The sequence below is a fragment of the Labeo rohita genome, chromosome 4, assembly GCF_022985175.1.
Source record: "Labeo rohita strain BAU-BD-2019 chromosome 4, IGBB_LRoh.1.0, whole genome shotgun sequence".
Taxonomy (NCBI): domain Eukaryota; kingdom Metazoa; phylum Chordata; class Actinopteri; order Cypriniformes; family Cyprinidae; genus Labeo; species Labeo rohita.
Genome location: NC_066872.1, coordinates 30,321,899 through 30,346,699, shown reverse-complemented (window position 1 = coordinate 30,346,699; position 24,801 = coordinate 30,321,899). Strand labels below are relative to the sequence as shown.

Sequence of the window (24,801 nt, the reverse complement as noted above, 5' to 3'; positions counted from 1 at the left end):
GGAAGCGTGCAATCGGTGAATGCATGTGGTCACTGACGCTTGTAAAAGCGTGTTATTGCTTTCTTATGTGCGCCGTTTTTCAGTTTCACTTTCAAAATCGATCACGGGGAGGGAAGATGACGGAAAAGGGTAGCACAGTAATTCGTTTTGGGGGGCACGGCCTGCAAATGACCCCCTTCACGCCGCATACGTGTACAGGGTAATTAAGGGGTAAGAGATTTACTCATCATACAGTGACGTAACTATTGTATTCAGTTATGGTACCAGGAATGTCTTTTAAAATGCATAAACTCATGCTAGACTAGGCTAGGCTAGTCAGTGAGGATGTTCTTTGATAATGTAAATGTTCTTTGCTCATTTACTGTAACTGCTTTTTGAATAACTAATGAACTAATGTAAGCATTAGTAGGCTAACTTACAATGTTTCTATTAAATTGTTATCATGTTAAACACAAATTAAGTCATATTAAAAACATTAGGCTGCTTTTAGCCTTATGCTGCTGTTGGTATGCTTTCCGGCAACAAAATCAAGTAAATAATTAAATAAATTAGCACGATAATGTCGTGTACCGGCGATCTCACAGGCTGACGAAAGGACGATATGAAATGAGCATATCCCCCAACACTACAACTCAGAAAAGTAAAATACTGATACAATGCCACATTGTACGACTTTTGGTTGTAATTTTCAGTCGAAGGGTAGCAACAGAAGCAAATGGGAAGAAACGAATGGGAAGATGCCCGTGGACAAATTAAACTTTCAAAAGACCTGCGTCTTTGTTCTGTCCACTTCAGCCCTGAAGCCTCTGAGCCTTTTAGTAGTCAAAAAGCTTACAAACGGCAAAGACAAGAAACGCTAGATGCCATCCTAGCAGGATGTAAACATGACGATGCTCATAGTAAAGCCACAACCACTGAAGGAGATTCTCAGCGTGGATTTCACTCGATATCAGGGGACGTTTAGACTCTTTGTGGGGAAAATCGATGGTATGGCATTTGGTTTAAGCCTACACTTACATCAATCACCACCTGTGAGCTCTATCAGTAAAATCAAATGACAATTTACAAACTTGAAATGTCAAAAATGTATTAAAGTTCACTTCCAAAACAAAGATTCACATATAATGTACTCAACCCCCTTGTCATCCAAGACGGTCATGTCTTTCTTTCCTCAGTTGTAAAGAAATTATGTTTGAGGAAAACATTTCAGCATTTTTCTTCATATAATGGATTATAAAATTAGAATGGAACTAAATACATATAATCCATGAAACCTACAACATGAAATAATGTTATCATTTTTAACCATATTGTAGCTTGCTGCTACTTAAATGTCATAATCATTAATCTTCTCTTCAGAATATGACTGCATGATCAAAAGTACCTCATGTTCTCTTTGAAAAACTAACCCAAATAGCACACAATTTCTTATACACAGCCACGACAGACTCCAGATTTTTTTTTTTTTTGGTAATTATTACTGTTCAGGCTAATAACTGGCAATATTAGCGAGCAGGGGTTGGTTGGGACTATGTGTCATCGTTCTTGCACATACACGGGGGTCAGACGAGGAGAGTATTGATAGCAAAAGCACTCAACTCTGTATCACCATCAGTCTGGAACAAATATTTGAACAAAAACAAAGACATATGGCCTGGCAAGGATAGTGTTATTACTAATATATATGAAGCCATTGCTAAGTGTCACCACAACGTTAATTAGCTTCCTTACTAAAAGTGCGAGGAGAATTAATTACTTTTTTGTAGGGTTTGTTGACACAGAAAGACCCAATTTGCTTTCCTGCCAGCTAAGAACACTTGGGTGCGTAAATACTCAATTAAACTTTTGTTTTGCAATGGAAACCGTCTCAGAGATCTTTATTAGCACATTTGCAGGAACACAGTCCACAGTTCTGCCAAACTTTACAGCACAAGAAAACTTCTGTGCGTGGGTTTAAAAAATGAGAAAATACTCCAATACATGCAAAAACATCCAGGGGGAGGTTCAGAAAGAGAGAGCGAATAGCGATAGGGGTTCGTGGATGGCTTACGCTCATCTGTAACATAGAAGTGACCTCAGCGAACTCTTTGCGCTGCTCATAATCACTGCTTCTGCCAGGGGAGGCTCTCTCTCATTCCTATGTAGGAAGGAAGACTGCAAACGTGCATGAATTCAAGATGAGGAATAGGAACCACAGAGACGCCATGAGAGCGCAAAGAGCTTTTTCTTGTTTGTTCAAGATTCATGCTGCAAGGCGTTTTGTTCTGATTTGGCATGGAGAGCACTTGAGTAAACTTTGCCACGGAGGAAACCTCAATGAAAGAGAGCAGCAAGACTTAATGCAATGAATTCTTAAGATGTACATTAAATTACACTACGATAGCACTCACGCCAGGGATTTAACTGTGGGATTAACAATTGAGATACAATATTTTTGAAAACTGACTGCTGTTAACATACTGCTGACAAAATACTTCTGCTTTGTGATAAAGACAGAAGAAAAAATCTAAAATTGTGCTTTGCTGTATTAGTGAGCGGTGAAAAAAAAACAAAAATGGTTTGAAGGTTATGATGAACCCTTTACTTACAATTATAACAGTAATAAAATATTAAATTATCAAGACGTTAATTTCAGTATTAATATCAGTTCTGATGTTTTTACAGTAGTCTAGTGATTAGTGTCAAAAGCAGAAACCAAAATTATTGCTATCAGACACAAATATATGTTATCAGACAAAAACTTGAGATTTGCCACTAAAAACAAGAAATTAAAATAGAAAAATAAGTGAATTTATTCCATAACTTTATAATTAATGTGCAGCCTGAAACTTGCATGAATATTTCAGACGAACGCTCTCCAATTTGATTGGTTCAGGAGTCTGTGTACGAATGCTGATGTGTTTACAGCCAATGTTTTACATCAGAGACATCAGTCCTGCCATGTTTGTTGTCTCTCTTTAGCTGGCCAAGTCCCTGTTGTGGCGGAGCAGGCCTTAGCGAAAGCCTCCGGGGAGAGTTGCTGTGTCTAATTGGATAACTCTTACTGTGATTCACCACAGTGCTCTGGTTGTTCCTGTCTGACACAGCCTGCCCTCCATTTGTTAAATTAGAAGGCAACGATGACAGTGGTGAGAGGAGTGAGGAACAGAATGGAAATACATATATAATCACACACTTCCCTTTTAGTGCCACTTCTACACAGCACTTAATGCAATTTACAGCAACTCAAGGCCCAGGGCATGACGAAAAAGAGAAAGAAAGAGAAGGAGAGATGACACACTATATAACGTGCCTTAAAGGGATAGTTCACCAAAAAATGAAAATTCTGTTATTAATTACTCATCCTCATGTCGTTTCAAACCTGTAAGTCCTTCGTTCATCTTCAGAACACCAATTAAGATATTTCTGATGAAATCCAAGAGCTTTCTGACCCTGCATTGTCAGCAACGCAACTTTCACGTTCAAGGCCCAAAAAGGTAGTAAGGACATTGTTAAAATAGTCCATGTGATAGCAGTGGTTCAACCGTAATTTTATGAAGATATAAGAGTTTGAGAACTTCTATGGTGTTATTGGGAACTTCTATGGTGCCCCTGAGTTTGAACTTCCAAAATGCAGCTTCAAATGAGTCTAAATGTTCCCAGCCAAGGAAGGGGTCTTATCTAGCAAAACGACTGGTTATTTTCTAAAAAAAAATTACTAAGTATATACTTTTTAACCTCAAATGCTCATCTTGTCTAGCTGTACTCTGTGTATTCTGGTTCAAGACAGTTAGGGTAGGTCAAAAAACTCTTTTCTTTTCTTCTCCAACTTCAAAATTGTCCTACATCACTGTTTCACCTTTTTTGTAAAGGCTGTTTGAACTTTGCACATTCACTTTGTGAACACTGGGTTGGTACTTCTTTTGTCGTCATGTTTTTCGACATACCCTAACTGTCTTGAACCGGAATACAAAAAGTTCATGCACAGCTAGACAAAATGAACATTTGAGAAACTGTCAAGAAGGGATAAGACCCTTTTTCCTCAGCTGGGATTGTTTAGAACCCTTTGAAGCTGCGTTTAAACTGCATTTTGGAAGCTGAAACTTTAGGGGGCACCATAGACGTCCACTATATGGAGAGAAAACCTGAAAGATTTTCCTCAAAAACAATTTCTTTACTACTGAAGAAAGAAAGACATGAACATCTTGGAGTAAATTATCTGTAACTTTTTGTTCTGGAAGTGAACTTCTCCTTTAAGGTTAAAACACTGATGTCACATGGACTATTTTAATGATGTGCTTACCCCACCCTATGGAAGCAGGGTCAGATAGCCCATCAAAAATATCCTAATTTGTGTTCCGAAGATGAATGTGTGAATGATTTATCAGTGCATGTTATGTATTAAAGAGAAAACACCAACAACATACACACGCACATACACACAAAGTGAGGAAATCACCTCTAATGAAGTACTTCAAGACGACTGACTGAATGAAACCTGATTGAGTTTAGGAAAACTCAATCAGATTTGAAACTGCGAACCCAACACCTGAAAACTCCAGAATAGCATTTACTTTCTCAAGCACTCAGATAACCTCATCTGTGGCATGTATGTAATTATCTTGTCATGTTTTATAATATTGCCATGGAAACAGCCACTGCTTCAGTGATTCTGGAGAGAGCATGATATAAAAAGCGTTAAAATTTCATTTAGGCCACTTTGTTGTTAATAACAGAGAAATTATGATATATTCGTGTGTTCAGTTTTCAGGACGAAATCACTTCCATCAGAGGAAATTAAAAGAGAGCCTTTAATTAAAATGCATTGTTCAACATGAACAAAATATAACTCTTAAAGAATGATAGCGAGCACTGTGCTTTCATCTCCATGTTAAATATTAATGCAGTACCGCAAGTCTGAAAACTCGGGTTCCATTAGACTGACCTGATCCTCCCACTGCCTTCATTCATCCTTGGCTCGCTCCAGATTAGCCAGAGGTAAAAAGTGCCAACTCACAGAAGCCTGCACTAAAGCACAACGGGTTCCTCACCAACTCTGAGAAGCACGGCGACGTCAATAAAAAAAAAAAACGAACCGCAACTTGTTAAATATTTCTAGGCACCTTTGGGTTTCATCTGTATATTTTGATTGTCTGTGGCACTCAAGTGTCTCAAAGAAAATTGCTCCGTGGTTTCGCTTCTCGCTAGCAAACTGGTACTCGAAGACGTTCCTCTGAAATTGGGCGTAGCTGTCTGCTGATGAGGCCCTTGAACAAGATTCCCTCACAACAGGAGGGATTCAGCCAAATGAAATCAAAAGTAACAGAAATACTCTTTCAAAAAACATTGCAGACATTAAGGGGGTTGGGATTTGTAAGGTTAGCATTTTTCTTCGGTGATGCTCATTTAAAAGTTTTCACGTGATGGCTATGAATTGCAAATATATTACAGTTGATGTTCTTGTTTTGGAGATCTCTTAAAGAAACATTCCACTTTTTTTGAAAATAAGCTCATTTTCCAACTCCTCTAGAATTAAACAGTTGAGTTTTACCGTTTTTGAATCCATTCAGCTGATCGCCCAGTCTGGCAGAAGCACTTTTAGCATAGCTTAGCATAGATCATTGAATCAGATTAGACTGTTAGCATCTCGCTCAAAAATGACCAAAGAGTTTCAATGTTTTTCCTATTTAAAACTTGACACTTCTGCAGTTACATCATGTACTAAGATTGACGGAAAATTAAAAGTTGTGATTTTTTAGATTTTCAGGCGCTGCGTAATATCATTGCGGCTGCTGCACCCATGGTACGGCAGCAAAGTTCCTTGATTATTACGCCGGAATGAGAGTACAGTTCCTAGCCATATCGACACGATGTAACTATAGAAGAGTCAAGCTTTAAATAGAAAAAATATTGAAACTCTTTGGTCATTTTTGAGCGAGATGCTATCAGTGTAATCTGATTCAATGATCAGCTATGCTAAAAGTGCTACCGCCAGACCCGGATATCAGGATGGATTCGAAAATGGTAAAACTCAACTGTTTAACTCTAGGGGAGTTGGAAAATGAGCCTATTCTTGTTCCTTTAATGGTATAAAAAGAATGTTCTCATCCTTTCTCTAGGTATTCTTCCTCAGTCCAGACAGATGTGGACGACACGTTGCGTTGAGCCGCATTCACCCACCATACAAATTTATCGAGCTTAAATGTCACAAGCAGACGGCTGCCCTTCTCAACCCCGGTGGAACCCTGTCACGAATGTTGTAAAGCACACGAGAGCCTGGGGAGGCTATTAGAGCTGAAATCAACCCCCTGGTGACGGAATTATGCCCCAATAATACCAGAAAAGCCAGGAACAAGAAGACAAACGAGTGACTGCGAGAGCGGAAGCACTGTGAAGAGGGGGAAAGGCGGACAAGCTCAGTGATGTTCTGAACAATGATGAAGATGATGATCTAAGGAAGGATAGTAATCAGTGGCTGGTTTGTCCCAGTTTTCCAGAATCCACCAGAGCCTTGTTGAAGTAGACCAAACTTGGAAAGGAGATGACAGAAGGCCTTGTTTCTCAACCGAAAGCTGACTTCTCTTCAGATTTGCCTCCTCATAATTAGCGTGTTGTAATTACAAGAAGGCTCTTTTAATAGCCTGTGTTGTGAGATGGGAGAATGCGGGTTGGCTCGGTGCACACTGGGTCATAAACTGCTCTCTAATCAGCAGCCATAACTCTGTTGCCCAGCAACCAGAAGTGTTCCAACATCTCCATGCAGCAACTGTTTACATTTCAGAGCAGTGTTTGGGTGCTGACGGCACATGATATCGAGAGGAACTTCTAAATGGATTCCCTTAATCTACAGGGGAAGCGTGGCAAAATAAGAAAGTGTGCAAAGAAAGCGTGCAGGCATCCGTGGGACCAGTTTCTGCACGCGAGTAAACAAAAACACAATGCAAGATTTACCAAGACGTCTCTGCTCATCAGCAATGAATTACTAGTGGGAGATCCAGACCTAGACTTGCGATTATAATGTCTGGTCCACGCCACCGCATATTCTGGCTTTGAACAACCCACTTAGATGTGATAAAACTCTTGGATCATTCAATAACTCAATGCCAATATATCAAAAGCTGAACCACAATGTGACCCTGAACCACAAAACCAGTCTTAAGTAGCACAGGTATATTTGTAGCAATAGCCAAAAATACATTGTATGGGTCAAAATGATCATTTATGCCAAAGACCATTAAAATATTAAGTAAATATCATGTTCCATGAAGATATTTTGTACATTTCTTACTATACATATATAAAAATGTAATTTTTGATTAGTAATATGCATTGCTAAGAACTTCATTTGACCCTCAGATTCCAGATTTTCAAATAGTTGTATCTCGTCCTATCATAACAACCCATACATTAATGGGCAGCTAATTTATTCAGCTTTCAGATGATGAATAAATATAAAAAAAAAATATTAAAAATATTCAAAAAATGACTGGTTTTGTGGTCCAGGGTCACATATAACATAATATGTGAGCAATATCACACTCGTAGCCATGCATTATGGCAGTATATCAGCACTGCTATGCTTCGACCATATGCACGTAGCCGCAGGCCAATCCAACGCTTTTATTAAATACTACTTTTATTTATATAAAATAGGATTTATTGAATAATATTTAATAAACAATGGCCATCATAAAAGTAGCAAGGCAATTCAGTTAAAAGAACAAAGGCAACGCTCTGATATAAAGCACTGAAACTACATAAAATATAACGTGATGAGATTTGCCCTCAGGCAAAACTATTTGCTCTGGAACAAATAATAGATTAATGAGACCAAAGACTGCCCGTTTACCCAAAACAAATTTTATCTCATCTTTAACCACTACAGACATCAGAACCAGCAGCAAATTCCAGAAGATCTAGCCGAGGTAAGGCTGCTCTTGGTGGGTTCGTGAAGGCTGAACGGTCGCTGATGCCCTGGAGCTCAACAACATTGAAGCTAATTTTCAAACAGACGTTATCTTTATTAACAAACTGCATATTTGAAATCTAAGCAAGTACATTCTCACCTAAAAAACTCTTAAAACTACAATCCGCGACACAAAAACACTATTATTTATAAAATTATAATGTATTTGAGAGTCCACCATCACACTCAAAAAAATCCGCAAGTGGAGTGATACAAACGGTGAAGCGGTTGGAGTTCCGATATCACCAAAATGTCGCACTCCTCAGCCAATCATATTCGAGACTAGAAAGTACTGTTGTATATAATATAATATAATATAATATAATATAATTAGCCAATGTTAAACCTCAAGCATAGTAATGTTCAATTCTGCAATGGTGCTTTTCAATAAAATCACATGGTCTCACTAGGTTTTTTCAACTCCGTTTTACAGCCACCGGAACACTATTCTATAATAATAGCCCTTTTCATTCCTTTCATTGAAAAAAGAACATTGAAAAGATAGAAAAAAAAACACTTTTTAATGAAACTTGACCCAGTGCATTTCATTACTGTCACTTTCTGAAGTGGACACCTGACACAGCAAACATCTAACACTTCCCAGCTCACCAATAAAAGTAACAAACACTTCTCAATGCAAAAAAACATCAACACCTGGCTGTGGTAAAAAAAAAACGAAGGCCATCAAGAGAAAAGAAATGCTGCCCTCAGCTTTTCTTTCCATCTTCCACTTGTCCCGAAGGGTTAATTATTTCCATTATCCAGAGTGGCCTGGGAAATTCAAGCATGGCTTGGGACAGACCCGACAACCAGCATCTACAATCTTTCAGAACAATGCAGCTGTCCTGTTCATGGGTGGCGACTGTGTTTTCGCTCCTCAAACACATTCACATCAGGGAGGCCTCGTACTAGTGGCCTCCTCCAGACAGCCACAGGGCCAGAGAGCAAGAGATTGGGGCACAACAAACCAAACTTGTCGTCTTTGATTCACTGCCAGTGAATCAGTGAGTCAATCCAACCCACTGGGAAAGCGACAGCACGGGAAATAAGGGTCAAACTGTGCTTTCCTCAAGGTGTCAGTGCAAAACATGCCATGCTTTGTTTACAGCGAGGTGACACTGAGGTGTGCAAGTGACTGCATATGCGAGCGTCTGTGCGCATATCCAAGAGAGTGTAAACAAGCAAGATTGACTTTTTAAGCCAGGCATAAGTTCAATCAGAAGGGAAGATCTATGGATGCACATTTCAGATTGGTGGCTATTTTCACGGGAGCTGGAAGCTGATAATGCTGCCTTTGAAAGAAAGATGCGCCTATATGTTTTGGAACTTTTGTAGAGCCAAGAGATTGAGATGAGAGCGAGAGAGATGAAAAAAATGATGGATTTGACAAGGAAGACAGAAACACGCTCTTCGCCGCCTTGGGCAGTAGATCATATTGCTATCAGCACGGGGCTGTTCTCTCTCTCGCCAAATGAAGGATAGAGGACAGAAGAAACAGCTGGCGGGAGTGTTGTTTGTCCACCAGGGCCGTCGCTTTCCGTGGGCTGTTTCGGCCATAATGAAAATGAAGAGAGAGATTGAGATCAGGGACGAAGAGAGTTTCATCAATCACAGCTTAGTGGGGAGAAGAGAACAAAACTGATAGTGCCAAAGACATAACCCTGTGGCACCCCCTGAGCTACACACTCATTCCTGTGCCTTTTGTCCAGCTCCCACTGTTTTTGAAGGTCCGGTGTCCATTTGTTCCGCCTGAACTAATGCAACATGACAACGGATTTGTGTATTCTCTTTGTTCACATATACACTGGATGACAGGCTCTGGCCTCAGCACCAGGAGCTCAAAGCACGCTGGGCAGAAAAGAGATAATATTTATCACCAGAGTGGGGATGGAAGATTTCTGGAATAATAAGTAATGAATCTCTTTGCTTGTCAGATGCGGACAGGATAAATATGAATTTTTGATCGTGACTGAGTGAAGACTGAAGCTCTGTTCCAAAACCTAGTGGGCGGCCCGGTTTTCTACTGTTTATACAAGCAGATACTCTTGAAAGCCAGCATCCGAAATGAACTGGAAACTTGTAAGGGACAGATTTGAAACATTCTACAAAGGGCAGGAACCTGGTGTGCGACGCAAATAGATTCTACAATTGATTCCAAGAAGATCTGATGTTGGCGTGTAAAAAAACAACCACAGAGTAGCTAAAATATTGGGTAAAATAGTCAATATTTAATTAGATGCTGTGTGAACTGGCTTACCATAAAAGGGTTTTGGCGCTGCCTCAGAGTTTGGCCAAAAGAAGGTATCTTAAAAGATAACGCTGTTGCCTACTGTGTTAGCCCAGGTTTAAAGCGCCAACAACGCTTTAAAATGCCGCCTAGGTGGTTTTGGAGCAGAGCCTAAATCTGCATGAATCATGCTGGATTTTTACCAAACTCACCTTCTCTTTCCTCTGTCTGGCGGTTTCCTCCGCAGACACAAGAGTCTTGTAGTAGGAGCTTCTCTCCGCAGTGAAATGGACCTTCGAGAGGGCGTTCTCCACCAGAGCGATGGACAAATTCACGCCCTCGATGTGAAGCCAGCCAATAAAGTTTCCTGCTTTGTCCATGCTCTCCACCTCCACTTCCACCTAGGAGAAAGAGAGAGAGAGGCAAAAGAGTGAGTTAATGTACTGTATCTGGGATTAGCTGAGATTCCATTACTGTGGCGGCAGAAAGAAAGAGACTTTGTCTTAAATAGACAGATCACTGGAGGAGACTGAGCTATCTATTGATCGTCCAGACGGCTCGTTCTTCAGGCAACTCGGGGGGCCTCCAGCATCCCCCCACTCATCTCATCCGCTCCCGCACACACTTCCTGTCACTGACATCACTGCTAGGCACGTCTTTCTCGCACAATTAAACGTGAGGTCGAGATTCAGCCTGGCGCTAACTTTAGCCTGACATTCTCAATTAAAGCGGTGGCACCAGGGAACACGCACCACTAATATATTACATTTGTCTCCGAGCACTGAGGCTGTTTATTGGCCAGTGATCAAAGACAGCAGGCAAGGACAAAAAGAGCGCATTTCAAAGAAAGACAGGATGACAGAGAACGACAAGAAGGGGGAAAAACAGTGAGTCACTTAAAACATTAACCAATTACTAATGGAAAATCTGCAAGGATGAATTCTCTAACTGCTTCTTAACACCCAAAACAGAGAGGGAAAATTACACACTGTGTGACGCATCAAGGTTTTAGAGACGCCTTTGTGCAACAGAAAATCTAAAAGCTCTAATCAAAGCATCCTAATGACAATGTCTTAATTAAAATGATTATAGGGAACTCAAATACTTAAGAAACTGGATTTTTCACATTTCTGATGAAAATGATGCTAGAGTTTTGAGAGTGGTTGCCAAGGAGTTGCAATGCACTTGCTAAGCTGTTCAGAATGGGTTTTTTTTAGAATAATTATTTAACTGTTGTTAATGTGTTTTCATTTTGATGCCATGCCATTGCTATGGTATTTCAAAATCCTGAGCCTTAGATCTGCAATGTAAGCCTATGGGATTGTTTCACCATTTTATCGTCCGCTTTGATCGCATACAGTACATCTCATCAGGCATCACAAACTGAAGTATCCTTCACGTCTGTAGCACAAACGGTTCGGGCGAACGATGCACCAAATTCGAATACTAAAAGTTACAGGCAAGCACCACTTAGAAGTTGCTCCATCAAATCATCTGTCTCAACGATTACGATCCATCAGCAAAGCAACATCCACACTGCGCAACTGAAATGGCTTTGTGAGAAACAGGCAGGTGTTGCGAAAAGACACTCCAAGAGTCAAACGATTAAGAGTGCGGTTGTTCAGCCAGGAAGCCCCTTGGGAAATCTGCTGGGAATTACTTCGGAGGCAGAGGCTGCATACGCAGGGAGAGTAAAAGCTTTTTAATGAGGGCATAATCGGCACTTTGATTAAACACAAGAATGACAACCAACCTCACATTACGGGGACAAACAACTACCCTCCCACTCCGGCCCCGCTTGGCGGCAAACTAATGCTCTACACGTGAAAAGGTAATGGCTCCGGCCGGGTTCACGCTCAGAATGTTCTGGCAATCTGGGTTGGCCTTAGCCAGAGGGCTAAATGTATTAGGTCTCGCACAACCAGCTTTATGCACCCCATGTATTTTGCTGTTGGAACACAGAGCGCAGAGTTAATCAAAGTGAACCAGTCTAACAAACAGGTTTTCATTAGTAATGATCTGATGATGTTAAATCAGAATTTAGTTCAATTAAATGATGCTAGTTTGTTGTGGGTGGCTGCCAGGGTGTTGTTCAGCAGTTGTTAAGGTGCTCAGGGTGGTTTTAGTTTGTTGATAACGCATTTTTTAGGTTGCTAAGTGGATGCTTAATGTCATTGGTATTTAACGGCAGCTGCTTTTGACAGCCTGTCCATAATGTACATGCGCTCCCATTTCAGACACTAAATTTTCTATACGGTTTCGCACAGAAGGTGAGTGTCTCAGACACAGATTACAGACTGGGCGGCTCTCTGCTAGCCGCCTGTGTTATATAATCAAGTCTTTAGATGGGAGTGGTGTCTTCCTCAATGTCAGACGAGGGGGTTTTAGACATGATTTGGCAGCAGAGGCTGCAGTATAGTCTACAATTCTCTCTTTAGTGCGTCTATTCACCTGTCCAAAAGCATCTAACGCATCCCTTCACTCCCAAATTAAAGTGTCTTGATAATTTACTCACCCTCATGCCATCCAAGATGTTCATGTCCTTTTTCCTTCAGTCGAAAAAAAAATTAGGGTTTTTGCAGAAAACATTCCAGGGTTTTCTCCATATATAATGGACATCAAAGGGGATCAACGGGTTGAATGTACAAACTGCTGTTTCAATGCAGCTTCAGAGGGCTCTACATGATTACAGCCGAGGAATAAGGGTCTCATCTAGCAAAATGATCTGTCATTTTCTAAAGAAAATCCACATTTATATACTTATTTCAATTTATATATTCTCCGATGTGCTTTTACGACGTTGTAACGGTCACACGTGGTTAGTTCTTTGTCCAGGGCTCTACAGTGTGACCATTTCAGTCGCATTTGCGACTAAAAACTACTGCGTGAGACTATGAAAAAACATTTAGGAGCACCAGTGCAACTGACCCGATCAGCATATTTAGTTTGTGCTGAGGGGAACTTCAACATTGCATGTGTTTTTGTAATGTTGAGTAATGTATCACAGACATATTTCACAAATCATTTCATAAAGTGTAGCGATAGTGTAAATAAGAGATACATTGTGCAGTGTAGAGATCTTCGTTGATTATAATGGAACTTTGTGAGATTGCGATAAACTAAGATGAGTGACAGCCTTTAATGTTTTTTAAGGGAGTTTGTAAATGAGATATTGATTTAATACAACAGTTAAATAAGTTAATATTAAGTGACTTGCATTGTAACACTATTAACACTATTGCCTGATTTTGCTCTAGTTAATAGTCAAAAATAGTTTGAAACAAGTTACAACTGAGCCGCTGCGCATCTCCATTCAAACACAACAGTGTTTCGTTTATGAATGAACGTGCATTTTTAAACTAATCTAGTGAGTCAATGATTCAATTTCACATTCATTAAGAGTCACTTGCTTTATTCCTGAATTAATCAACCATTCAAACAAATCAAATGATTAAATAATTCAGTGATAAAATCAGGTGAATTGCCGGCACCTACCGGCAGTTTTTGCTTCATTTTTAAAGCATCTTTTCAGTTATTTAAATCATTTAATATTTCTATATTCAAAAATGTATATTTAAAATATTCATCTCAACGTGAATTTATGAATTTGATTGTACTCATGCCACCTCTGAGCCCCATTCAACATGAAAATACAGCTACAAGCCACTTTTGTGTTCTTCTGTGCCACCTCTGTAGTACTAATTAATTTTGTTAATACGGATTTAATTTGATTGGCAAATTAATTCTTGGCAAACTTATTCTTATTATACTTGTTCTTATTCTGTTGTTTTAATTATAAATTTTAAAAAGCTTATAAAATATAATATTTAAAAAAAAACTGACAAAAGGCGGCATACTTTTAATAAAGTTAGAAAAATACCATTACAAAAGGTAATTCCCCTAAATCACTTTAAGGAGTCAAATATCACCTCGTAATAGGAAGGCTAATTTTTGATCATTTTTTTCAATTATTAATTAAGAGCACAAGTGCTGGGATTGTGTAGAGCCCTTTGAAGCTCACTGAAACTGCAATTTGGACCCTAAACCCCAATGAAGTCCACTGTATGGAGAAAAATCCTGGAATGCTTTCCTCAAAAACCTTCATTTGTTTTTGACTGAAGAAAGAAAGACATTAACATCTTGGATGACATAGGGGTGAGCAGATTATCAGGAAATTGTAATAACCAAAGCTGTTGTTGTGATACATTTCAGTGTTGGCTACTGCTTTGTGTTGTTTTTACCCATTTTAATTTAAATTACGTACTATTTAATAGCATTTATACAAACGTTGCAATTCTGCTACGCTTGGTCTGAGGCTTAAGGTTGTTTGTGAGAAATAGAGATTGAGTTAGAGAGCAAAGCATATGGCCTTTATCTTGGCAAATAGATTTAAAATCTCCTGCTTATCCAAATACAAGGTCAACCTCAACGCACTCGCCTGCAATTCGGAGAAAAACGTTAACGTTTCATGTAAGCCTTAATAAAGCAATATACAATTACATGAGTTTAATCTCGGTGACCCTAAAACTCAAAGATTAATATCTTTGCGGTATTCTTCCCTGGCACAATACCATGACTCACACACACACACACACACACACACACACACACAACAAAGGCAACGTGGATAAACAGAGAAAAATGCGTCAGGGTGATTAGGGAGCAGCAGAAAAGCTTTCCACGCAGATCATGAAAGATATATCACAGACGATATCCAAACGCCTCTACTGATGGCTCAAGCCTTCGCTCATTCAATGCAACATGCGCACCACGTTTGCAGTACTAATTTACCATCGCAAAGTAACACTGGAGTTACCCATGCTGAAAGTTTGGACGGTTTGTGTGATGTTTCGGCCGTAATTCGTAATAAAACCCCACTTGATGTGCAATTGGTTATAAGGAAACGTGAGGTACACGAGTCATGCAGCCTCACATATGTAGGCGATAGGCAAGACAAGCAGTAATTTTCCTGTGTTATACAACAGTCAAGATGGACATGCTAGCAGCTATTTGCTAAAAATATGTATTTTAGTGTGAACATGTGAAAAACACTTCGCTTTTCCTCACACAAACTCTATAATGGACCCTGGAGTGAAACTGGGTGTGTGACAGACTGTAGGTGGACGTCTGGGCAAATCAGGCCACGTGTTTTGCTGAGTGCCCACACTGAACATCTCACCACCGCATAGACGCTCATCCCACACAGAAACAGGAAAGCACACCAGCACGGTAAGGGCAGGCCGAGTCTCGAATAGCCAGGCCCAGATGGCTCCCAGTGGAGGTTTCCAGAGTCACTATAGTTCCCTGTGGATGGAGCGTTTGAGCCAACATGGCTCCCGCTGGATCACAAATGGCTTCTGCAAGTGTGAAAAATGCTGCACAGAGGAGAAACATTAAAACGGAGAGAGATTGATTTCCAGTGTGCCTCGCTTTTAGGAGGAAAAAATGGACCCTGCCCACTTCAAATGGGTCACGGTGAGGGATGATATTATCTTTAAGAGCTGATGGTCACAAAAAAGGATGACAATAACAACAGACAGATAAATTCTGACGCTTCAACCTGGATAACCTTGCCCTACAGCATCCCTACAAAATGATATACAGATTGCCCAAACAGTAAACACTCCCAGAATAATATACACACTCTCAAAACCCTTCACACTTCCTTCTCTTGCTTTTAATCACCAGAAAGCCCTTCACAGACTTTAAATCTTATTTTATGGCATGGACCAATTACCGAGGGCGTCTCTCTCGCTCGGTAACTCAAAGCCAAAACATGTTTGCAGAGTACAGGAAGGATACCCTGACATTAATGTGCTACTGTAGTACATGAAGTCCTTTTGAAAACTGGTGATATACAAGATTGATGACTAATTTGGGACATTAATTCACATATGTAGGCATTATACATTCATTCATTATATACATTCAACACCCTACTGTGAAGAAAGTAAAGTATGGGGACGCTCGAAACAACGTAAATAGTGCCTTGCGAAAGTATTCATACCCCTTCATATTTTTTCACCTTTTGTTGTTGCTGCCTTATGTTACACACTGCATACTTTTTTCCACATCAATCTATACTCCATACACCATAACGGCAAAGCAAAAAACTGGTTTTTAACATCTTTGCAAATGTATTACAAATAAAACACCTAAATGATTCCATTGCATAAGTATTCATACCCTTATCTGGGGCAGTTCAAATTTTGCTCAGGAGTATTTATATTGGTTATAGATGTTACAACACTTCGTGTGAAGTTATCCTGTGGCACATTCAATTGAATGGGTACAATACGGATAGGCACACATATCTTAAAAAAACTTCTAATAGCTGAAAAAGCATAGAGAAAAAAACAAGCCTTGAGGCCATAAAAACTGCCTGTAGAGCTCAGAGAAAGATTGCATCAAGCCACACATCTGGGGAAGTGTTTAGAAAAAAAAAATCTGTTGCATTGAAGATTCACAGAAGCATGTAGTCTCGATTACCTTTGATAGAAAAAGTTTAAAACAACCAGGACATTTCCTAAAGCTGGCCTCCTGGCCTAACTAAGCAATTGATGGAGAAGGACCTTGGCTAGAGTGGTGACCAAGAAACTGATGGTCACTCTAGTTAAGGTCCAAGATCATTTACGCAGACTGGTCAAACTTACAGAAGGATCAGGATGTTACATCACTGCAACATTTCACCGATCTGGGTTTTATACTGGTGTGGCAGGACTCAATCCTCTTCTCAGTGAAGACACATGAAAACACATTTGGAATTTGCTAAAAGCACCTGAAGTACCCTTAGACTGTGAGAAACAAGATTCTCTGGTCTGACGAACCTCAATTCCAAGCATCATGTTCGAAGGAAACCAAGAACTGCTCATCACTTGGAGTACCATCCCGAAAGTAAAGTGTGCTGGTAGCAGCCTCATGGCTGTGGGTCTGTTTTTCAGAGGCAGGGACTGAGAGATTCAGCAGAGCAGAAGGAAAGCTTAACACAGTAAAATATAAAGATAGCCTTAATGAAAACCCAGTCCAGAGCATTCAGAACCTCAGACTGGGCAGAATGCTCACCTTCCAACAGGACAATGCCTCTAAGCACATAGCAAGAGTGGCTTATAGACAACTCTGTGAAGAAATCTGAAATAGTCTGCCAGCCCCTTTTCAAGCTGACACAGCTTGAGAGGTGATGAGGTGAGGAGAAGAACGGCAGATAACTGCCAAATGTTGATGTACAATTTTGTTGCATCATACCCAAAAAGACTTGAGGCTGTAAAGGTGCTTCAGCTAAGCACTGAGTTAAGAGTATGAATACTTATGCAACGTACTTGTTTCAGTTTTTTTTTTTTTTTTATTTCTAATAAACGTATGAATTCTGTTTTTGCTTTGTCATTATGATGCATGGAGTGTTGATTGATAAGGGAAAAAAGTCATTTAAAACGGTTTATTTATTCATTTAAAACAAACATAAGGCAGCAACATAAAATGTGAAAAATAATATGAATACTTTTGCAAGGCACTGTAAATGCTTGTGTTCAGATGAATAAATGATACAAAAGTATGATGCTACAATGCAGCTGAAATCAGGAGAGGATAAATCCAGTGTTTGTGTCAAAATAAGAAAAAAGTACGTGAAACAAAAACAAACAGTTAAATATTAAAACAGTTTTGTGCTGTCCATACAGGGCATCTGTATAACAAACCAGCTCCTCGCACTCAACTAAATGTTTCATAAACGCTTCATTTTTTGGCACACACCGAGTTTACTGGCTTGGCTTGTGCGTATCCTTGTGTTTTGTGGGTAGCAGAACATACAGTTTTATTTATGTGAAAACGTGTGTGATGGTCAATGAAGGTGAACTTTCCCAGGTGTGCAGTAGCTTGGATTACACACCACAAACTCTTGCTGTGAAAGCTGGAGAATGTGTATATCTGTGTGTGTTTGTATCGATTAAGCTTCAGGGCACATGCATCAGTGTCACAGTCATGCTGTCTGAACACAATCTCTCGAACATGGGACCCATTATGAGCTTGGAAAACACATGCCAGTCGGCCCATCACACACACACACACACACAGATCCGGCTCAAATCAAACCTTTTCGCCACTTTCAACTGATAACAGACACAAGAAATCTTCACCACCATTAAAACTGCCATTTATTTCAACCATCTATTTCAGCGCAAAAAGTACAATTAAAATTCATGATCGCTCTTGCTCTCCTTTCGTCAAAATTGTCTAAATTATGGATCATTTAAAAGGGCCAAAGTAGATATCTTACACCCCGTGAAAGCAGCTGCAATCAGGACGGACATTTTCGACAGACAAGCCGAGAATCAATAAGATTTGGTCCAGCGAGACAAACGTGAGGAAAATATATTAATACATCTGAACACTAATGGCTGTTTCTCAGGCTGCCATGGTTTTGACTTTTTTCACTCTTTCCCTGAAAATGACAACTTTAATGTAGTTATTTATTTGTTTATTTCTTTAAAACAAATCATTGAACAAATTATGCGGTGGAAATGTCAAGTTTAGACATTGTTTTGAATAAAAAGTCAGATTTCTTTGTCTACATAAATAGTCGGTTATTTAATTACTGTTATTTAGTCTATTCATGGGAAACTAAAATCTATTTATGAAATGGATTTTAAAAGTAGCAAAAACTAATTGCATAAACATGATGAAGTTTCAAAACAGTTCATCTGTGACCTTCATATGATGAATAGAAAAAAAAAATTAAAATCTGGGGCACAAAAGTGCCTGTAGTTGCAGAAACAGCCAAATGCAGAGCACAACATTAGTGACTAGTGTATTTTGTGTGTGGGTTCACAGTGACAGCTTTCCCGTTCAGGGGGGAAATCGTTTCACTGGTGGTGGGATTGTCTGTACAGTAGTTCCAGCTGCGTGTTATGTTAACGCTGTTATTACGTTTGTTGACAGCTCTGCTGTGAGGGTCCGCTATGCGAAGACTGCCATTAGGAGGACAAATCTGTGTGTGTTTGGGTGAGTGACTTTTATAATTACAGCTCACAAACACAAAAATCTAATGTAGATTTAAGTCAAGCGTGAGACCTCAGGCTCTGAGGGGACATTTTTACCAGCCACTGCCACGAGACAAACACGCACACATGAGAAACCATGAAAGCACATGTGAAAAACACAGTATTAAGTGAGGCGCACTGCACAGAGCGCCTCAGAGTTCAGAGGTGGCACTTAACCTTGTGTAACCATGGCAACCACGTCAAATTACGGCACCATGTGGTGCCATCTGTGAGGTAAATGCATAACAGGAAGGACAGTCAGCCAGAACAGGAAGCAGATACACCAGATGGCCCCCACGGTACAGTTTGCAATATAAAGCGCTTGAGATGCTCCGAAATACTGCGGCTGATAGCACCTGGATCTGCATATTCAGTAATTATCTAAATAAGAACATAACACTTCTACTGATGTTATATGAAACTAATTACAGACCAACAAAAACTGTTTTTTTTCTCTTAAAATTTCACAGTCAAAGTAACTGGAAATTACTATGATGATGATTATTATTATTATTATTATTATTAAAATCAATCTTTTTCTTCATTAATAAATTACAACAATTAATTCTAATAATAATAATAATAATAATAATAATAATAATAATAATAATAATATTTAATAATAAACTTAAATAAATGTACATTTAGAATTTTGAAAAATATGCATTTTTCTTCATTAATTACAACACTCCATTTAAATAATTAGTAATATTAAAGATATATATTTTTAAAAATCAATATTTTTTCATAATTCAATTTAATACAAATATTATTATTATTATTATTATTATTATTGTTATAGTTATAAATAAAAAGTAAATTTAAAGATTTAAAAAACGATTTTTAATTTATAAAATTAATCCATATTTTAATAAACTTGAATTCCACATTTCTACAATTAATAAATAACATTCTTCATTAATACATCACAACATTTTCTTTTTTTAATAATAATAATAATAATAATAATAATAATAATAATAATAATAATAATAATAATAATAATAATAATAATAATAATAATAATTGTTGTTGTTGTTGTTGTTGTTTAAATCAACCAATCCCTAGCCTAAATAATTATGGATACCATTAAAGGAACATTTAGAATTTAGACAAATATACACATTTTATTTTTTCATGAATAAATTACCACATTTCATTTTATTATTATTATTATTATTTCAGTTTTTAAATAAAACTGAATTTTTAAGATTATAAAATTATTATTATTTTTTTTTTATCAATCTCTAGACCTACCACTTAAAAAAGATGGAAATTTAAAGATACATTTAAAGATACAAGATTAGTTAATCTATATTCTAACAAACTTAAATTCTAAATTTCTAAATTAATAATTAAATAAAAATATGGATACCACTAAAGGAACACACTGCACATTTAGAATTTAGAAAAATATGCATATTTTATTTTTCATTTATAATAAACTGCAACATTTCATTTTATTATTATTCATTATTAATTTAGTATTATTATTATTATTATTAACCCCCTGTTTTCTGTAGGTTTAGCCAACTAATAGGGAAATTTGAGTTACCACTCATACACCCTTATCTTTTTCCAGAATAACTAACAGGGTTTCACACAAGTCTTCATTTCATCTTTTGTTTGTTTCATATGTTTCATTTCCATTCTTTAATGTTTACTGAAACACATACTGTACAAAAAAAGGGCAAACACACACAGACATTGGTTAACTAAGAATAAAACCTCTGGTGCATCAGTCAAAGCCCCCGAGGTTTCAGGGTGAATCCATAAAATGGATCAGCCCCTTCCGAATAAATGATGGATCGAAACACTAATGGTAGAGGATCTATTTTGGATGCAAAATATACAGTTAATGGGCCTTTTAATCAAAAGAAACCACTCTCATAAAACAGTGGTCAAACAGAGTAATACTACAGCAGAGAAGATTAAACAAGAACAACGTTCTTCTTTAAACATGGCTTAAATCAATGGCTCAATCTAAACCCAATGTGTGAGAGTCCATTGATTGAAAACAGAAAGAGAGAGAGAGCTCTGTTAAACCTCTCTAAAAAAAAAAAAAGAAAAGCAGAATTAATACATCAGTAAGAGCGTTTCTATAGACACTTCCACCCATCAGACTGGCAGAAAGCTGGCAGAAAAAGTTTGATTATTGCTGTAGGATCAAACTCACAGCCACGTAACTGTTAGAGGGCTTTAGTTCAAGAGGGAGTAGTGTTGTAATGCATTGTGTGTGTGTGTGTGTGTGTTTGTGAGTGGACGTGTGAGAGTCTACCATTCTTGGATTTAGTGCTGACCCAAAAGGTCCAGCAGTGCACTAAATAAAAGCAGGAGTGTTTTAGCAGGACAGTCAATGAAGTGCGACAGCCGCAAGAACAAAACTCACATGCAGAGAAGGAAATTGAGAGAGTTAATAAAACTCCAAAGGTCAAGGGTCAGTTTAACTTGGATTATCAGTAAAGCTTTTTAATGTTTTTTTTTTTTTTGCTCATCAAGGTTGACGTAATTTGGTTAAAAATACAGAAAAAAAACTGTACTATTGCTAAACATATTGCATGGTTATAAATAGTGGTTTTCTATTTTAATATACTTTAAAACAGAATTTATTCCTGTGATGCAAAGCTGAATTCTCAGCATCATTACTCCAGTGTCACATGATCCTTCAGAAATCATTCTAATATGCTGATTTATCATCAATATTGGAAACAGTTGTGCTGCTTAATATTTATTTTAGAACCTGTGATACTTTCTTCAGGATTCTTTAATGAATAAAACGTTAAAAAGAACAGCATTTATTTAAAATAGAAATCTTTTGAAAATATACAATACCGTTGAAAGTTTGAGGTCAGTATTTTTTTTTGTCCTTTTTCTTCCTTTGAAAGAAATGAATGCTATTATTCAGCAAGGATGTATTGGAATTGATAAAAAGCGAAAGTAAAGACTTGTATTGTTAGAAAAGATTTTTATTTTGAATAAATGCTATTATTTTTAACCTTTAATTCAAAGAATTACTTTTGAACCAAACTTGGCAGCATGGCAGTATATAGGATGTGTCTGCTGACTGAATCGACCCCAATAACGTAATATTTAGGCCCTATATTATTATTGGGGCTAAATACGTAATATTTAGCCCCAATATTTAGAATGCAAATTTTACCAGGGGAACCCTGTCAAAAAAATGTATTTTACCCCAGGGATCACAATTTTTACCGGGGGACCCCTTTGAAATGCAATTGGGCTAATTTTGAACTAGCTTTGAGTAAGAATTAAGCTGGTTTTGTTGTGAAAACCTGGCAACCCTGGAACTAACTCTCCCTTTTGGTTTTAAAAATGTCTGACATCATAATTCTTATGAAATTGTGCTACGAAATCTGGACCAGATGCACCAATCCGTGTTAATTTTGACAGCAAATTTTAATTTAGTCTTAGACTTTTTACTCGTATTGTAGTCATCTGAATTGTTTTCAGTTTTAGTCTAGTTCTAGTCGACTAAATATACGATTTTCAGGAGATCTACAGTAGATTTAGTCAGCTAAAATCTAATGCGTTTAGTTAGATTGTAAAGCATTTATTAAGCATTTCTCATTGTATAGGTTTGATATTAACGTTTTATCATGACAGACACATATTTAACTGCTGTGACATGCAACATATCTTTATATTAAAATTAAGTGAAACCACTTGTCAAAGAAACAAGAACTTGGTCTTTTTAATGAAATACCAATGGTTATATAGGCTAATTATGCATTCTTTATAACAATTTGTTTACGCTACTCTTTATTCTTTCAAGAAGACATATTTATACAAATACATTTAGATTCATCTTTATTAGGACTACTAACATCAATGCCACAGACAACAGCAACTAAATTAGGCAGCTGTCCTTTTAAAACTGAATGCACTGATGCAATGTAATTATACACGTCCGGTGTTCTCCCACCTGTTTACGTTCACTTAAGCAAAACCGAATGTGTTTACGTGAATACTCATCAAAACTGACAATTCAACATAATTTTGTGTGTATTTCTCCATGCTTGATACACCAAAGTGTACTGGTGTGCCATGTGAAAGCCGCTGCTTCTGTGTGTGCACTCAGAAAACCGAAACGAACTGAGTTCTCTTTTGCGTCGTCAAATTTGTCCCAATGTCTGCTCTTCACTTACTCCCAGATACTGACATTTTTTTAACGTTTTATGAGACATGCAGCAAATGTATGCTAGCTAATGTCCCCGCTGGATAGATCAATAGGTTGTCTAACAGTCAAATGTACGCATCTTACCTCATAACCACACAGCAGATTCGTTCTGAAAGAAACATGTCCCAAATCATCGTTTTTATTCGTTGATGAAACTGTCAATAGTTTCGTCATAGTTTGCGTCATTCAAAACGAGTTTTTGTTTTATCGTCTTGTTTTCGTCAGTAAAAAAGGGTTATTAATAAATATTGATGAACGAAATGGCACCAACACAGCCCTAAAATGACACCGTCTCCTCAAGATTGGGAAAATTAGTACAAGGCCCCTGTCCAAACCAAGTCGAGAAACAAAATGTAAAAAAAAAAAAAAAAAGTAAAAAAGTAACTATGCCAAGCTACAAAATGACCTGGAAGACAAGATGAAAGTAAGAGGTGAGATGTGAGGGGCTGATTTTGTTGAATATACTGCGGGGGGGAAAAAGCAGAACGAAGCAAAAAGCTTCATTATCTACATTACTTAACGCTTCTTAACACAAAACATCCTCCTGAGGGGTGAAAACAAGTAGCGAATCACTGGCAGCGCTCGCAACAGATATGGAAATCGCACCGGTTTTAAGTGCAGATGTTGGCGGTGGTGTTAAAGTATCTCCCAAATGGTGTCCATTTAAAAGTCTGTCAGTGCGGCTGCATTTTGAACAGTTTGCATTAAGCAGCTTTAATACTACACACAAATCCTTTGACATACACACACACACTCGCAAACACTTAGCGAATGGTGCAAGTTTGAAACCGTGTGAGTGGCGGAAGTCTCGTAAGAGCATTTATATGCCTGCATGTGCACGCAAATCCCACCAGTGCGTGTTTGCACGTGTGCATTGGACGTATGAAGCCTTTATTCTAATGCCTCCAATGGCCTCTGTGGGAACGGGTCAATATCTAGTCGATGGGACTCGTGGAGCTGCGGTGGTCCCCTCTAAATGACCTACATGGCTTTATGGAGCAATCAATCCTGAAAGGACCCCTACGACACAAGCTTTGACATTCTGCCAAACATCTGAGGTGGCTTCACAACCTGGTGCGGTTCCTCTAGAGTCAAATTATCTTTAAACTAGTGTCTCTTCAAGTCCCTTCAAAAAATTCAGAAGAACCCTCAAGAGGAGTCTGAAATCCCCAACGTCGAGCTGAGAGACACATGAGGTCACACATCATAATAAAAATGTTTCCTTCATATCCTCTCCTAAGCCGGTCAATCTCCACAAGGCACATAACAAAGACCCGCGGGGGAGGGTGGAGAAATCAATACCCCTGATCTCTCTCCACAGGGGTACGTGCGCTGCTCTCTTCACGTCAGGAGCTGAGAGGCAAACGGCTGGCCGGTGAGAAGTCACGTGACTTTTGTG

General features: G+C 38.3%; 1 protein-coding gene across 1 annotated transcript in view; it reads right to left on the bottom strand.

The window, feature by feature from the left end:
• snd1 (staphylococcal nuclease and tudor domain containing 1) overlaps nucleotides 1–24,801 on the bottom strand; it is a 216,723-nt gene that overhangs the window by 56,260 nt on the left and 135,662 nt on the right. Inside the window, exon 17 of the mRNA XM_051107004.1 lies at nucleotides 10,385–10,573. Within this exon, the coding sequence (XP_050962961.1) occupies nucleotides 10,385–10,573 (189 nt within the window). The remainder of the gene's footprint in view (nucleotides 1–10,384; nucleotides 10,574–24,801) is intronic.